At 44.7% G+C, this 17254-nt stretch overlaps 1 protein-coding gene across 1 annotated transcript in view; it reads left to right on the top strand.

The window, feature by feature from the left end:
* The window catches only part of LOC106584683 (unconventional myosin-IXAb), a 307526-nt gene that overhangs the window by 256613 nt on the left and 33659 nt on the right, over nucleotides 1-17254 (top strand). Inside the window, exons 29-37 of the mRNA XM_082968258.1 lie at nucleotides 1219-1335; nucleotides 2823-3011; nucleotides 5050-5097; nucleotides 5221-5332; nucleotides 5910-5971; nucleotides 6314-6506; nucleotides 13971-14099; nucleotides 16728-16833; nucleotides 17107-17238. Of these exons, the coding sequence (XP_082824384.1) occupies nucleotides 1219-1335; nucleotides 2823-3011; nucleotides 5050-5097; nucleotides 5221-5332; nucleotides 5910-5971; nucleotides 6314-6506; nucleotides 13971-14099; nucleotides 16728-16833; nucleotides 17107-17238 (1088 nt within the window). The remainder of the gene's footprint in view (nucleotides 1-1218; nucleotides 1336-2822; nucleotides 3012-5049; nucleotides 5098-5220; nucleotides 5333-5909; nucleotides 5972-6313; nucleotides 6507-13970; nucleotides 14100-16727; nucleotides 16834-17106; nucleotides 17239-17254) is intronic.

Below are 17254 nucleotides of genomic sequence, written 5' to 3'. Positions count from 1 at the left end.
TGATCTGGACTCTGGACTCTGATATTATTATAGATCAGTGATCTGGACTCTGATATTATTACAGATCAGTGATCTGGACTCTGATATTATTATAGATAAGTGATCTGGACTCTGATATTATTATAGATCAGTGATCTGGACTCTGATATTATTATAGATCAGTGACCTGGACTCTGGACTCTGATATTATTATAGATCAGTGATCTGGACTCTGATATTATTATAGATAAGTGATCTGGACTCTGATATTATTATAAATCAGTGATCTGGACTCTGATATTATTACAGATCAGTGATCTGGACTCTGATATTATTATAGATCAGTGACCTGGACTCTGATATTATTATAGATCAGTGACCTGGACTCTGATATTATTATAGATCAGTGATCTGGACTCTGATATTATTATAGATCAGTGACCTGGACTCTGATATTATTATAGATTAGTGATCTGGACTCTGATATTATTATAGATCAGTGATCTGGACTCTGATATTATTATAGATAAGTGATCTGGACTCTGATATTATTATAGATCAGTGATCTGGACTCTGATATTATTATAGATAAGTGATCTGGACTCTGATATTATTATAGATCAGTGATCTGGACTCTGATATTATTATAGATCAGTGACCTGGACTCTGATATTATTACAGATCAGTGACCTGGACTCTGATATTATTATAGATCAGTGATCTGGACTCTGATATTATTATAGATCAGTGATCTGGACTCTGATATTATTATAGATCAGTGACCTGGACTCTGATATTATTATAGATCAGTGACCTGGACTCTGATATTATTATAGATCAGTGACCTGGACTCTGATATTATTATAGATCAGTGATCTGGACTCTGATATTATTATAGATAAGTGATCTGGACTCTGATATTATTATAGATCAGTGATCTGGACTCTGATATTATTATAGATCAGTGATCTGGACTCTGATATTATTATAGATCAGTGATCTGGACTCTGATATTATTACAGATCAGTGATCTGGACTCTGATATTATTATAGATCAGTGATCTGGACTCTGATATTATTATAGATCAGTGATCTGGACTCTGATATTATTATAGATCAGTGATCTGAACTCTGATATTATTATAGATCAGTGACCTGGACTCTGATATTATTATAGATCAGTGACCTGGACTCTGATATTATTATAGATCAGTGATCTGGACTCTGATATTATTATAGATCAGTGATCTGGACTCTGAGGACTGTCAGAAGGACACCTTGGTGGACGTGGTCTTCAAGAAAGCTCTGAAGGAGTTCCGCCTCAACATCTTCAACTCCTACTCCACCGCCCTGGCTGTGAGTACCACTATGGACATGGTGTATTGTTGTTTTACATGGTTACGGTTCACACTAGAGTTATATTCCCACTTGGGTGCTGGGCACTCCAATGACAACCATTAGTGACCACAAAATGCTTTTTCTTCAGACAGTGGCTGACCGTATTTTAGCACATAAATCAATATTTGTAGTCTTGCCTCCTTTCTACTTCCATGTCCTTCCTCATCTCTGTCTTCCATATTATTTTACATAGTAATACTGTAATCATCTCTGTCTTCCATATTACTTTACATAGTAATACTGTAATCATCTCTGTCTTCCGTACTACTTTACATAGTAATACTGTAATCATCTCTGTCTTCCATATTACTTTACATAGTAATACTGTAATCATCTCTGTCTTCCGTACTACTTTACATAGTAATACTGTAATCATCTCTGTCTTCCATACTACTTTACATAGTAATACTGTAATCATCTCTGTCTTCCATACTACTTTACATAGTAATACTGAAATCATCTCTGTCTTCCATACTACTTTACATAGTAATACTGTAATCATTATCTCTGTCTTCCATACTACTTTACATAGTAATACTGTAATCATTATCTCTGTCTTCCATACTACTTTACATAGTAATAATGTAATCAATTGCATTATAGCACTTTCTCACAATATCTCAATATGCTTTAGATGAACATGTATGGGCTGGTCCTATCCACAAATACCTCTTCTTCCACTAATCTTTTATCCTCCACCTTCCTCCTTCCCTATCTCCTCCTCTCTCTCCTCCTTCTCCCCCTATCCCTCTCTCCTCCTCCTCTATCACTCTCTCCTCCTTCTCCCCGTCCCTCTCTCCTCCTCCCCTATCCCTCTGTCCTCCTTCTCCCCCTATCTCTCTCTCCTCCTTCTCCCCCTGTCCCTCTCTCCTCCTCCTCTATCCCTCTCTCCTCCTTCTCCCCCTATCCCTCTCCTCCTCCTCTATCACTCTCTCCCCTCCTTCTCCCCCCTATCCCTCTCTCCTCCTTCTCCCCCTATCCCTCTCTCCTCTTCCTCTATCCCTCTCTCCTCCTTTTTCTATCCCTCTCTCCTCCTTCTCCCCCTATCCCTCTCTCCTCCTCCTCTATCCCTCTCTCCTCCTTCTCCCCCTATCCCTCTCTCCTCCTTCTCCCCCTATCCCTCTCTCCTCCTCCTCTATCCCTCTCTCCTCCTTCTCCCCCTATCCCTCTCTCCTCCTTCTCCCCCTATCCCTCTCTCCTCCTCCTCTATCACTCTCTCCTCCTTCTCCCCCTATCCCTCTCTCCTCCTCCTCTATCACTCTCTCCTCCTTCTCCCCCTATCCCTCTCTCCATCACTCTCTCCTCCTCCTCCTCTATCCCTCTCTCCTCCTCCTCTATCACTCTCTCCTCCTCCTCCTCTATCCCTCTCTCCTCCTCCTCTATCCCACTCTCCTCCTTCTCCCCCGTCCCTCTCTCCTCCTTCTCCCCCTATCCCTCTCCTCCAGATGGATGACGGTAAGAGTATCCGTTATAAGGACCTGTATGCCCTGTTTGAACACATCCTGGAGAAGAGCATGCGGTTGGAACAGAGGGACTGGAGTGAGTCGCCCGTCAAGGTCTGGGTCAACACCTTCAAGGTCTTCCTGGATGAGTTCATGACCGAGTACAAGCCCATGGACGGCACCATCATCAAGGTAGTGTGGGTTCTTATGTGTGTAAGGGTGGAAGGGTTTGGGCTGGCTGGGTGTGTGTGTGGGTGTGTGTAGGGGTGGAAGGGTTTGGGCTGGCTGAGTGTGTGTGGGGGTGTGTGTAGGGGTGGAAGGTTTTGGGCTGGGTGGGGGTGGGGTGGAAGGGTTTGGGCTGGATGTGTGTGTACGGGTGGAAGGGTTTGGGCTGGCTGGGTGTGTGTGTGGGTGTGTGTAGGGGTGGAAGGGTTTGGGCTGGCTGAGTGTGTGTGGGGGTGTGTGTAGGGGTGGAAGGTTTTGGGCTGGGTGGGGGTGGGGTGGAAGGGTTTGGGCTGGATGTGTGTGTAGGGGTGGAAGGGTTTGGGCTGGCTGGGTGTGTGTGTGGGTGTGTGTAGGGGTGGAAGGGTTTGGGCTGGCTGAGTGGGGGGTGTGTGAAGGGTGGAAGGTTTTGGGCTGGGTGGGGGTGGAAGGGTTTGGGCTGGATGTGTGTGTAGGGGTGGAAGGGTTTGGGCTGGGTGTGTGTGTGTGTAAGAGTGGAAGGATTTGGGCTGGGTGTGTGTGGGGGTGTGTGTAGTGGTGGAAGGGTTTAGGCTGAGTGTGTGTGGGGGTGTGTGTAGGGGTGGAAGGGTTTGGGCTGGGTGTGTGTGTGGGGGGGTGTGTGTAGGGGTGGAAGGGTTTGGGCTGGGTGTGTGTGGGGGTGTGTGTAGGGGTGGAAGGGTTTGGGCTGGGTGTGTGTGGGGGTGTGTGTAGGGGTGGAAGGGTTTGGGCTGGCTGGGTGTGTGTGGGGGTGTGTGTAGGGGTGGAAGGGTTTGGGCTGGGTGTGTGTGGGGGTGTGTGTAGGGGTGGAAGGGTTTGGGCTGGATGTGTGTGGGGGTGTGTGTAGGGGTGGAAGGGTTTGGGCTGGATGTGTGTGGGGGTGTGTGTAGGGGTGGAAGGGTTTAGGCTGGATGTGTGTGGGGGTGTGTGTAGGGGTGGAAGGGTTTGGGCTGGGTGTGTGTGGGGGTGTGTGTAGGGGTGGAAGGGTTTGGGCTGGATGTGTGTGGGGGTGTGTGTAGGGGTGGAAGGGTTTAGGCTGGATGTGTGTGGGGGTGTGTGTAGGGGTGGAAGGGTTTGGGCTGGGTGTGTGTGGGGGTGTGTGTAGGGGTGGAAGGGTTTGGGCTGGGTGTGTGTGGGGGTGTGTGTAGGGGTGGAAGGGTTTGGGCTGGGTGTGTGTGGGGGTGTGTGTAGGGGTGGAAGGGTTTGGGCTGGGTGTGTGTGGGGGTGTGTGTAGGGGTGGAAGGGTTTGGGCTGGGTGTGTGTGGGGGTGTGTGTAGGGGTGGAAGGGTTTAGGCTGGGTGTGTGTGGGGGTGTGTGTAGGGGTGGAAGGGTTTGGGCTGGGTGTGTGTGGGGGTGTGTGTAGGGGTGGAAGGGTTTGGGCTGGGTGTGTGTGGGGGTGTGTGTAGGGGTGGAAGGGTTTGGGCTGGGTGTGTGTGAGTTGTTTATTTAGCTTGTACTTTTTTCAGGTCAGTCCCATTGATATGGAAATCCCTTAACAGTCGTATGGCATGTTGGATGTATGGGTGTGATGGGTGGCAAGATGGATGGATCTGTCCGTCTGTCTCCTGTTCTCTCACTGATCTGTCCATCTGTCTCCTGTTCTCTCACTGATCTGTCCATCTGTCTCCTGTTCTCTCACTGATCTGTCCGTCTGTCTCCTGTTCTCTCACTGATCTGTCCGTCTGTCTCCTGTTCTCTCACTGATCTGTCCGTCTGTCTCCTGTTCTCTCACTGATCTGTCCGTCTGTCTCCTGTTCTCTCACTGATCTGTCCATCTGTCTCCTGTTCTCTCACTGATCTGTCCGTCTGTCTCCTGTTCTCTCACTGATCTGTCCATCTGTCTCCTGTTCTCTCACTGATCTGTCCATCTGTCTCCTGTTCTCTCACTGATCTGTCCGTCTGTCTCCTGTTCTCTCACTGATCTGTCCGTCTGTCTCCTGTTCTCTCACTGATCTGTCCGTCTGTCTCCTGTTCTCTCACTGATCTGTCCGTCTGTCTCCTGTTCTCTCAGGCCTCCAAACCAGAACGTAAGAAGAGGAGGAAAAAGGAACCTGACATTGTGAGTCCTCCATCTTTCTTTGACTGGGTATTCTATACTATATCTCTACACTAAGTTTCTAATGTGATGTATGGCTGTCTCTTTATGGCAAACTGAGCTGAGCCCCTCTATCGCCCTCTGCAGGTTGAGGAGCACAACGGCCACATCTTCAAGTCCACCCAGTACAGCATCCCCACCTACTGCGAGTACTGCTCCTCTCTCATCTGGATGATGGACCGGGCCTGCGTCTGCAAACGTGAGTACACACACACACACACGTGGATTCACTGACACTCACACGTCCTGTTACTGTGCTGCCTCTTAAATGTCTGTAATCAGATTGGCGTAGCTGTCTAAGGCACTGCATCTCAGTGCAAGAGGCATCACTACAGTCCCTGGTTCGATTCCAGGCTGTATCACATCCGGCCGTGATTGGGAGTCCCATAGGGCGGTGCACAATTGGCCCAGCGTCATCCGGGTTTGGCCCGGGGTAGGCCGTCATTGTAAATTAGAATTTGTTCTTAACCAACTCGCCTCGTTAAATAAAGGTTAAATATATTTTTTCAATAATAATTTAAAAAAATGGTGTTCCAGCTCTTGTCATAAATCTTCTATCTTGTTATGTCCTCCGTACTCTCTCTAAGTATTGATTCCAAACGGCACTATTCTTGACCCAGGGGTTGGACACTGAACAATGTTGAAACGTTGTTGGAATGTTGCAGAAAGGTTAGGGTATACAGGTTGTTGACTGACCAGGGTTTGGACACGGAACGTTGTCAGAACGTTGTGTAAGGTTAGCAGTGTGGCTGTCTCTGTTGTGTCCTCTTCTGCAGTGTGTCGGTACGCCTGCCATAGAAAGTGCTGCTCCAGGATGACCACCAAATGTAGCAAAAAGGTAAGAGACTATTTTATAGTGTGCAAGTGTACGTTACTGACAATGGAAAGGAGGGATAAGGCTAACGATCAACAAACCATGTCATACTTAGCAGTGATGTAAAGAGGAGACTATTCCCTCGATGGCTTTTCTTACATTCCTAATAACGGATGTTGGAGTGTTTACATTTGCAGATGCAAATACCCATTAAATATTTTACACCACAATTTTTTCTCTCTCTGTACCTCCATGTTATATATCGTTCTGTCTGCGCTTCTCACTTCTGTCCGTCCGTCTGTGCGCGTGTGTTTGCGGTGTACATGTGGCCGTCCTTCCATCCGTGTTGGTGTTTTTCTCTATCAGTACGACCTGGAGCTGTCGTCCAGGCAGTTTGGCGTGGAGGTGTCTCGTCTGACCAGCGAGGAGAGGACAGTGCCCCTGGTGGTGGAGAAGCTCATCAACTACATCGAGATGCACGGCCTCTACACAGAGGGCATCTACAGGAAGTCTGGCTCCACCAATAAGATCAAAGAGCTGCGGCAGGGGCTGGACACAGGTATAATTGGCAGGGTACTACACCAGTTAAAGTAGACCGGGGAGGGATAGCAGAGATATGGTCAAAGGACTGTCTATACCAGGGATGGCCCTCAGATCAGTCCCCCCCCCGGGGTCTCAACTTTCTTTTGAAGGTGAGAATACTAGAATACATAAGGTGCAATTTCGAAATGTCAGTCAATTAGTCCATGTCAGCTGACATTTTTTAGATTGGTAAGTTAGTCTAGTTTGGTAATTTAGTCTAAATTGGTAATTTAGTCTAGTTTGGTAATTTAGTTTAGCGGCCAGCTATCTAAACTTGTGGTAACCAGTGGGTCCCCCATTGCTTTTGTTAGTTCCTCTCACTCAGATATCATATAAAAAAACTGCAAACATTTGGGTCTCTGCTCCATGGCAAAATGTTATGAATTACAGGAATTAAACTCTAAAACTTCAATGTCTTCTGTCTGATGTCAGGTGGGGCCGCTAAAATTTTTGCTCGTAAGCCCAACAAAATATTGCTTAGGGCCACCAAAATTCTAGCTCTGACTGTATGTGTGGGTATGGATGTGGGTACGCATACCCACGAGCCACAGCGGCCCCTCATGTTGCCCATCTCTGGTCTATACTCCATAGCAGGGTCCCACAATCCCGCGGGGGATTTTATTTGATTCCCACAGTTTGTCTTTGCTTAATTGAGCTGTTCTTGCCATAATATGGACTTGGTCTTCTACCAAATAGGGCTATCTTCTGTATACCACCCTTACCTTGTCACAACACAACAGATTGGCTCAAACACATTAAGAAGGAAAGAAATTGCACAAATTAACTTTTAACAAGGCACACCTGTTAATTGAAATGCATTCCAGGTGACTACCTCATGAAGCTGGTTGAGAGAATGCCAAGAGTGTACAAAGCTGTCATCAAGGCAAAGGGTGGCTACTTTGAAGAATCTCAAATATAAAATATATTTTGATTTGTTGAACACTGTTTTGGTTACTACGTAATTCCATATGTGTTATTTCATAGTTTTGACGTCTTCACTATTATTCTACAATGTATAAAATAGTCAAAATAAAGAAAAACCCTTGAGTGAGTAGGTCAAATCAAATTGTATTTGCGCCAAATACTAAACTTTACAGTGTAATGCTTACTTACAAGCCCTTAACCAGCAATGCAGTTAAGAAAAAATACCTAAAAAGGAATACAAAAATAAGAAATAAAAGTAACAAATATCAAAAAGCAGCAGTAAAATGACAATAGTGAGGCTACAGTTGAAGTTTACATACACCTTAGCCGAATACATTTAAACTCCGTTTTTTTCACAATTCCTGACATTTAATCCGAGTAAAAATTCCCTGTTTTAGGTCAGTTAGGATCACCACTTGATTTTAAGAATGTGAAATGTCAGAATAATAGTAGAAAGAGAGTGATTTCAGCTTTTATTTCTTTCATCACATTCCCAGTGGGTCAGAAGTTTACATGCACTCAATTCGTATTTGGTAGCATTGCCTTTAAATTGTTTAACTTGGGTCAAACGTTTCGGGTAGCCTTCCACAAGCTTCCCACAATAAGTTGGGTGAATTCTGGCCCATTCCTCCTGACAGAGCTGGTGTAACTAAGTCAGGTTTGTAGGCCTCCTTGCTCACACACGCTTTTTCAGTTCTGCCCACAAATGTTCTATGGGATTGAGGTCAGGGCTTTGTGATGGCCACTCCAATACCTTGACTTTGTTGTACTTAAGCCATTTTGCCACAACATTGTCCATTTGGAAGACCCATTTGCGACCAAGCTTTAACTTCCTGACTGATGTCTTGAGATGTTGCTTCAATATATCCACATAATTTTCCTGCCTCATGATGCCATCTATTTTGTGAAGTGCACCAGTCCCTCCTGCAGCAAAGCACCCCCACAACATGATGCTGCCACCCCCGTGCTTCACGGTTGGGATGGTGTTCTTCGGCCTGCAAGCCTCCCCCTTTTTCCTCCAAACATAACAATGGTCATTTTGGCCAAACAGTTCTATTTTTGTTTCATCAGACCAGAGGACATTTCTCCAAAAAGTACGATCTTTGTCCCCATGTGCAGTTGGAAACCGTAGTCTGGCTTTTTTATGACAGTTTTGGAGCAGTGGCTTCTTCCTTGCTGAGCGGCCTTTCAGGTTATGTTGATATAGGACTTGTTTTATACAGTGGATATAGATACTTTTGTACCTGCTTCCTCCAGCATCTTCACAAGGTCCTTTGCTGTTGTTCTGGGATTGATTTGCACTTTTCACACCAAAGTACGTTCATCTCTAGGAGACAGAACGCGTCTCCTTCCTGAGCAGTATGGCGGCTGCGTGGTCCCATGGTGTTTATACTTGCGTACTATTGTTTGTTCAGATGAACGTGGTACCTTCAGGCATTTGGAAATAGCTCCCAAGGATGAATCAACCTTGTGGAGGTCTCCAATTTTTTTTGTGAGGTCTTGGCTGATTTCTTTTGATTTTCCCATGATGTCAAGCAAAGAGGCACTGAGTTTGAAGGTAGGCCTTGAAATACATCCACAGGTACACCTCCAATTGACTCAAATGATGTCAATTAGCCTATCAGAAGCTTCTAAAGACATGACATTGTTTTCTGAAATGTTCCAAGCTGTTTAAAGGTCACAGTCAACTTAGTGTATGTAAACTTCTGACCCACTGGAATTGTGATACAGTGAATTATGAGTGAAATAATCTGTCTGTAAACAATTGTTGGAAAAATGACTTGTGTCATGCACAAAGAGGATGTCCTAACAGACTTGTCAAAACTATAGTTTGTTAACAAGACATTTGTGGAGTGGTTGAAAAACAAGTTTTAAGGACTCCAACTTAAGTGTATGTAAACTTCGGACTTCAACTGTATATACAGGGGATACCAGTACAGAGTCAATGTGCGGGGGCACCGGTTAGTCGAGGTAATTGAGGTATGTCCAAACTTTTGACTAGTACTGTATATATATATAAACTCAGCAAAAAAAGAAACGTCCCTTTTTCAGGACCCTGTCTTTCAAAATTTTACAGATCTTCATTGTAAAAAGTTTAAACACTGATTCCCATGCTTGTTCAATGAACCATAAACAATTAATGAGCATGCACCTGTGGAACGGTCGTTAAGACACTAACAGCTTACAGACGGTAGGTAATTAAGGTCACAGTTATGAAAACTTAGGACACTAAAGAGGCCTTTCTACTGACTCTGAAAAACACCAAAAGAAAGATGCCCAGGTCCCTGCTCATCTGCATCAACGTGCCTTAGGCATTCAGGACAATAAATTGCAATGTCCGTACTGTGAGATGCCTAAGACAGCGCTACAGGGAGACAGGATGGACAGCTGATCGTCCTCGCAGTGGCAGACCACGTGTAACAACACCTGCACAGGATCGGTACATCCGAACATCACACCTGCGGGACAGGTACAGGGTGGCAACAACAACTGCCCGAGTTACACCAGGAATGCACAATCCCTCCATCAGTGCTCAGACTGTCCGCAATAGGCTGAGAGAGGCTGGACTGAGGGCTTGTAGGCCTGTTGTAAGGCAGGTCCTCACCAGACATAAGCGGCAACAACATCGCCTATGTGCACCAACCCACCATCGCTGGACCAGACAGGACTGGCAAAAAGTGCTCTTCACTGACGAGTCACGGTTTTGTCTCACCAGGGGTGATTGTCGCATTCGCGTTTATCGTCAAAGGAATGAGTGTTCCACAGAGGCCTGTACTCTGGAGTGGGATCGTTTTGGAGGTGGAGGGTCCGTCATGGTCTGGGGCGGTGTGTCACAGCATCATCGGACTGAGCTTGTTGTTATTGCAGGCAATCTCAACGCTGTGCGTTACAGGGAAGACATCCTCCTCCCTCATGTGGTACCCTTCCTGCAGGCTCATCATGACATGACCCTCCAGCATGACAATGCCACCAGCCATACTGCTCTTTCTGTGCATGATTTCCTGCAAGACAGGAATGTCAGTGTTCTGCCATGGCCAGCGAGAGCCCGGATCTCAATCCCATTGAGGACGTCTGGGACCTGTTGCATCGGAGGGTGAGGGCTAGGGCCATTCCCCCCAGAAATGTCCGGGGACTAGCAGGTGCCTTGGTGGAAGAGTGGGGTAACATCTCACAGCAAGAACTGGCTAATCTGGTGCAGTCCATGAGGAGGAGATGCACTGCAGTACTTAATGCAGCTGGTGGCCACACCAGACACTTACTGTTGCTTTTGATTTTGACCCCGCCCCTTTGTTCAGGGACACATTTTTTATTTTGTTCTACTGTATTATTGACTGTAGGTTTTGTTTATTCCATGTGTAACTCTGTGTTGTTGTATGTGTCGAATTGCTATGCTTTATCTTGGTCAGGTCGCAGTTGCAAATGAGAACTTTTTCTCAACTAGCCTACCTGGTTAAATAAAGGTGAAATGAATAATTAAATAAAATAAATTCAATTTCTGTTAGTCTGTGGAACTTGTTCAGTTCATGTCTCAGTTGTTGAATCTTGTTATGTTCATACAAACATTTACACATGTTAAGTTTGCTGAAAATAAATGCTGTTGACAGTGAGAGGACATTTATTTTTTTGCTGAGTTTATATATACTACCATTCAAAAGTTTGGGGTCACTTAGAAATGTCCTTGTTTTTGAAAGACAAGCACATTTTTCGTCCATTAAAATAACATAACATTTATCAGAAATACAGTGTTGTCACGTCCTGACCAGCAGAGGGAGGTATTGTACCAGTTTTGGTCAGGATGTGGCAGGTTTTTTGTATGTTAAGGGTTTGTGTTGGGGATTGGACTCCCAATTGAAGGCAGGTGTGTTGAGTTGCCTTTGATTGGGAGTCCTATATAGAAGGGTGTGTTTTTCTTTGGGATTGTGGGTAGTTGTCCTTGCACTGCGTTGTATGTGCCTGCAAGACTGTTGCTGTCGTCTTTATTGTTTTGTCCAGTGGATACTTTACTCCTTTTTTTTAATTAAAAAACATGAGTATCCACATACCTGCTGCGCCTTGGTCCATTCATGACGACACTTGTTACAGGTGTAGACATTTAAGGTTGTAAATGACTATTGTAGCTGGAAACGGCTGATTTAAAATAAAAAAAGCAATATCTACATAGGCGTACAGAGGCCCATTATCAGCAACCATCACTCCTGTGTTCCAATGGCACGTTGTGTTAGCTAATCCAAGTTTATAATTTTCAAAGGCTAATTGGTTATTAGAAAACCCTTTTGCAATTATGTTAGCACAGCTGAAAACTGTTGTTCTAATTAAAGAAGCAATAACACTGACCTTCTTTAGACTAGTTGAGTATCTGGAGCATCAGCATTTGTGGGTTCGATTACAAACTCAAAATGACCAGAAACAAAGAACTTTCTTCTGAAACTCGTCAGTCTAATCTTGTTCTTGTGAGAAATTGCCATGAAACTGAAGATCTCGTACAACGCTGTGTACTACTCCCTTCACAGAACAGCGTGTGGTGGTTAATTTCTGTATTACCAAATGACGAGAGAGACAAACTTCACACACCAGTCAGAGTTATACTTAAACTACATCTTTAATATTAAGATCTTTGCAATAGCACTGACTTTCAATGATGCACCGTTTCTAATGAACCATTGAAAGTGACAACACAAAAGTACAAAGATCTTTTATAGCCAAGATACACCCCTCTCAACCTACATGACGAACAACAGATACATAGAATGGTCACAAGGTTAAGATTTGTATGAAAGGTATCTATAATACATAGCAGACAGTAACTGCTGTGTCAACAGTTTTCATTGTAAAGACCTGTGTCTGGTCCTCCTACTCCAAACTGTCTCTCCCTGGTACGGTATAGAACAGAAACATTAACTCATGTTATCTGGAATGCTCTTTAGGTTTTATCACCCAAAGACATCGGAAATCTCCTCTGTCAGTGTTATCTCATAGAGGCCCTCCTCAGTAGAACACACACACAATAGTTAACAGAATACTCTATTCTGTCGAATAAAACAACCATTATAATGCAATACAAGAATTATAACATAATCTTGCAATTTCCACGACAAGCACAAACTGGCTCTAACCAGAATAGAAAGAGGAGTGTGAGGCCCCGGTGCACAACTGAGCAAGAGGAGAGTAGAGTGTCTAGTTTGCGAAACAGACGCCTCACAAGTCCTCAACTGGCAGCTTCATTAAATAGTACCCGCAAAACACCAGTCTCAACGTCAACAGTGAAGAAGCGACTCTGGGATGCTGGCCTTCTAGGCAGAGTTCCTCTGTCCAGGGTCTGTGTTCTTTTGCCCATCTTAATCTTTTCTTTTTATTAGCCAGTCTGAGATATGGATTTTTCTTTTAAATTCGTTATTGGACATATGACTGTAAAAGAACCAGGAAATCAGCTCAATGGGGTTTTAATTTAATTTAATAAGGAAATATGTTCCCAAGTATACCCACTCATAAATAGAACGGCAAATGTGATCATATCCCAATGTAATTCATGTTTGAAATTATTCTATTTTTTTCCAATACTATATCTGTTTGGGATTCTTGCGGTCAATTTGCAAATTATTTACAACTATGTTCCGCCCCCCCCCCCCTCTGATTTGTTTAGATAATGTCAGGGTACCTGCTCTATCGGGTTTCTGATTGGTTTAGATAATGTCAGGGTACCTGCTCTATAGGGTTTCTGATTTGTTTAGATAATGTCAGGGTACCTGCTCTATCGGATTTCTGATCGGTTTAGATAATGTCAGGGTACCTGCTCTATAGGGTTTCTGATTTGTTTAGATAATGTCAGGGTACCTGCTCTATCGGGTTTCTGATTGGTTTAGATAATGTCAGGGTACCTGCTCTATAGGCTTTCTGATTGGTTTAGATAATGTCAGGGTACCTGCTCTATAGGGTTTCTGATTTGTTTAGATAATGTCAGGGTACCTGCTCTATCGGGTTTCTGATTGGTTTAGATAATGTCAGGGTACCTGCTCTATAGGGTTTCTGATTTGTTTAGATAATGTCAGGGTACCTGCTCTATCGGATTTCTGATCGGTTTAGATAATGTCAGGGTACTTGCTCTATAGGGTTTCTGATTGGTTTAGATCATTTCAGGGTACCTGCTCTATAGGGTTTCTGATTGGTTTAGATAATGTGAGGAAACAGGTGGCAAGGACTGTGTTGAAACTGCATTCCCTAGCATGGATATAGACTGTTGACGCAGGCTGTAATAGTAGTGTCTACCCTCCCTACAAAACAAGATGCCATGACACCATTTGTACGGTATTCACACTACCGGATCATAAGCATTGTGTCAGTTGTAATGTTCAATCTAACTGTAGTATTCCTCTCCTACTCTCTTCCTGTCCTACTCTCTTCCTGTCCTACTCTCTTCCTGTCCTAATATCTTCCTCTCCTACTCTCTTCCTCTCCTACTCTCTTCCTGTCCTGCTCTCTTCCTGTCCTCCTCTCTTACTCTCTTCCTCTCCTACTTCAGATGTGAGCAGCATGAACCTGGACGACTACAACATCCACGTCATCGCCGGCGTGCTCAAACAATGGCTCCGTGACCTGCCCAACCCTCTGATGACCTTTGAACTGTACGAGGAGTTCCTCCGGGCAATGGGTAAGAGCTGGGGTCACAAGTATTCACCTTGTTATTCTGTTACAATGTTACTATGTAGTAATGGCTAAATGTGGCCAAGGTACCATTTTATCGATGATTTTCACTGAATCAAGGTGTGTGTGTGTGTGTGTGTGTGTGTGTGTGTGTGTGTGTGTGTGTGTGTGTGTGTGTGTGTGTGTGTGTGTTTATATATATATATATATATACACACACAGTACCAGTCAAAAGTTTGGACAAACTCATTCAAATATATATATATTTTTTTACTACTTTCTACATTGTAGAATAATAGTGAAGCCATCAAAACTATGAAATATCACATATGGAATCATGTAGTAACCCAAAAATGTTATATTTGAGATTCATCAAAGTAGTCACCCTTTGCCTTGATGAGAGAATGCCAAGAGTGTGCAAAGCTGTCATCAAGGCAAACGGTGGCTAATATAAAATGTCAAATATAAAATACACTGCACAAAAAAATAAAGGGAACACTTAAACAACACAATGTAACTCCAAGTCAATCACACTTCTGTGAAATCAAACTGTCCACTTAGGAAGCAACACTGATTGACAATAAATGTCACATGCTGTTGTGCAAATGGAATAGACAACAGGTGGAAATTATAGGCAATTAGCAAGACACCCCCAATAAAGGAGTGGTTCTGCAGGTGGGGACCACAGACCACTTCTCAGTTCCTATGCTTCCTGGCTGATGTTTTGGTCACTTTTGAATGTTGGCGGTGCTTTCACTCTAGTGGTAGCATGAGACGGAGTCTACAACCCACACAAGTGGCTCAGGTAGTGCAGCTCATCCAGGATGGCACATCAATGCGAGCTGTGGCAAGAAGGTTTGCTGTGTCTGTCAGCGTAGTGTCCAGAGCATGGAGGCGCTACCAGGAGACAGGCCAGTACATCAGGAGACGTGGAGGAGGCCGTAGGAGGGCAACAACCCAGCAGTAGGACCGCTACCTCCGCCTTTGTGCAAGGAGGAGCAGGAGGAGCACTGCCAGAGCCCTGCAAAATGACCTCCAGCAGGCCACAAATGTGCATGTGTCTGCTCAAACGGTCAGAAACAGACTCCATGAGGGTGGTATGAGGGCCCGACGTCCACAGGTGGGGGTTGTGCTTACAGCCCAACACCGTGCAGGACGTTTGGCATTTTCCAGAGAACACCAAGATTGACAAATTCGCCACTGGCGCCCTGTGCTCTTCACAGATGAAAGCAGGTTCACACTGAGCACATGTGACAGATGTGACAGAGTCTGGAGACGCCGTGGAGAACGTTCTGCTGCCTGCAACATCCTCCAGCATGACCGGTTTGGCGGTGGGTCAGTCATGGTGTGGGGTGGCATTTCTTTGGGGGGCCGCACAGCCCTCCATGTGCTCGCCAGAGGTAGCCTGACTGCCATTAGGTACCGAGATGAGATCCTCAGACCCCTTGTGAGACCATATGCTGGTGCGGTTGGCCCTGGGTTCCTCCTAATGCAAGACAATGCTAGACCTCATGTGGCTGGAGTGTGTCAGCAGTTCCTGCAAGAAGAAGGCATTGATACTATGGACTGGCCCACCCGTTCCCCAGACCTGAATCCAATTGAGCACATCTGGGACATCATGTCTCACTCATTCCACCAACGCCACGTTGCACCACAGACTGTCCAGGAGTTGGCGGATGCTTTAGTCCAGGTCTGGGAGGAGATCCATCAGGAGACCATCCGCCACCTCATCAGGAGCATGCCCAGGCGTTGTAGGGAGGTCATACAGGCACGTGGAGGCCACACACACTACTGAGCCTCATTTTGACTTGTTTTAAGGACATTACATCAAAGTTGGATCAACCTGTAGTGTGGTTTTCCACTTTAATTTTGAGTGTGACTCCAAATCCAGACCTCCATGGGTTGATAAATTGGATTTCCATTGATTATTTTTGTGTGATTTTGTTGTCAGCACATTCAACTATGTAAAGAAAAAAGTATTTAATAAAATTATTTCATTCATTCAGATCTAGGATGTGTTATTTTAGTGTTCCCTTTATTTTTTTGAGCAGTGTATTTGTTTAAAACATTTTGAGGTTACTACATGATTCCATATGTGTTATTTCATAGTTTTGATGTCTTAACTATTATTATACAATGTAGAAAATAGCAAAATCAAAGAAAAAGCCTTGAATGAGTAGGTGTGTCCAAACTTTTCACTGGTAGTCTATGCTGTCCCTACTCATTTGTAATTGTGGAGGCCTGGTCATCTGATGCAGCACTCCATCACTCCGTTTTGCTACACCCACAATAATATCTGCTAAATATGTGTATGTGACCAATCAAATTTGATTTGATTTGTTCAGACGTCTTAACCTTTTCCACATTTTGTTTCGTTACAGCCTTATTCTAACATGAATAAAATAAATAACAATTCCTCATCATTCTACATACAATACCCCATAAGGACAAAGCGAAAACAGTTTTATTTTTTATTTTAGCAAATGTATTAAAAACAATACTTTCCGAATGCACTGTATAAATCTATATATATAATATATTATAAAGATGTAATGTCTGTGTCCCCAATAGGAGTGAAGCAGGAAGTAAAAGCAGGAAGTAATTGTATTTCTTTGGTGGTGTGTCCCCCATGCAGGCCAGCCAGACAAGAAGGAGGTGATCCGAGGGGTGTACTCTGTGATCGACCTGCTCAGCAGAACCCACCTGAGTACCCTGGAGCGCCTCATCTTCCACCTGGTCAGGTGAGGGGTCCCATGGGAAACAGGATGTCCACTCACTGGCTGCGTCCCAATTCTCCACCCTTCTCCCAAAGTGTGCACAAACTCCCTCCAGTCAATGATACACCAATGCTTCTAAATCCATGACGGGCAGTGTGGGAGAAGGGTGGAGGGAAGTTGGCATCCACCAGTTTTGACATTGAATAAACTATTTGACAGTTTTCAATAGTTTTTTTGCGACCCCCCCCCCCCCCCCCCCTCTGACGTGTGTGTGTTTGTGTGTGTGTGGTCTTCCAGGATCACCCTTCAGGAAGACACCAACCGTATGTCGGCCAATGCCCTAGCCATCGTGTTCGCCCCCTGCATCCTCCGCTGCCCCGACACCATCGACCCCCTGCAGAGTGTCCAGGACATCGGCAAGACCACCGCGTAAGACTCCCTTATG

This window comes from Salmo salar, chromosome 23 (genome assembly GCF_965601325.2).
Source record: "Salmo salar chromosome 23, fSalSal1, whole genome shotgun sequence".
In the NCBI taxonomy this organism is placed as follows: Eukaryota; Metazoa; Chordata; class Actinopteri; order Salmoniformes; family Salmonidae; genus Salmo; species Salmo salar.
The sequence above is the reverse complement of the archived record's forward strand: the minus strand, read 5'-3'. Positions and strand labels throughout refer to the sequence as shown.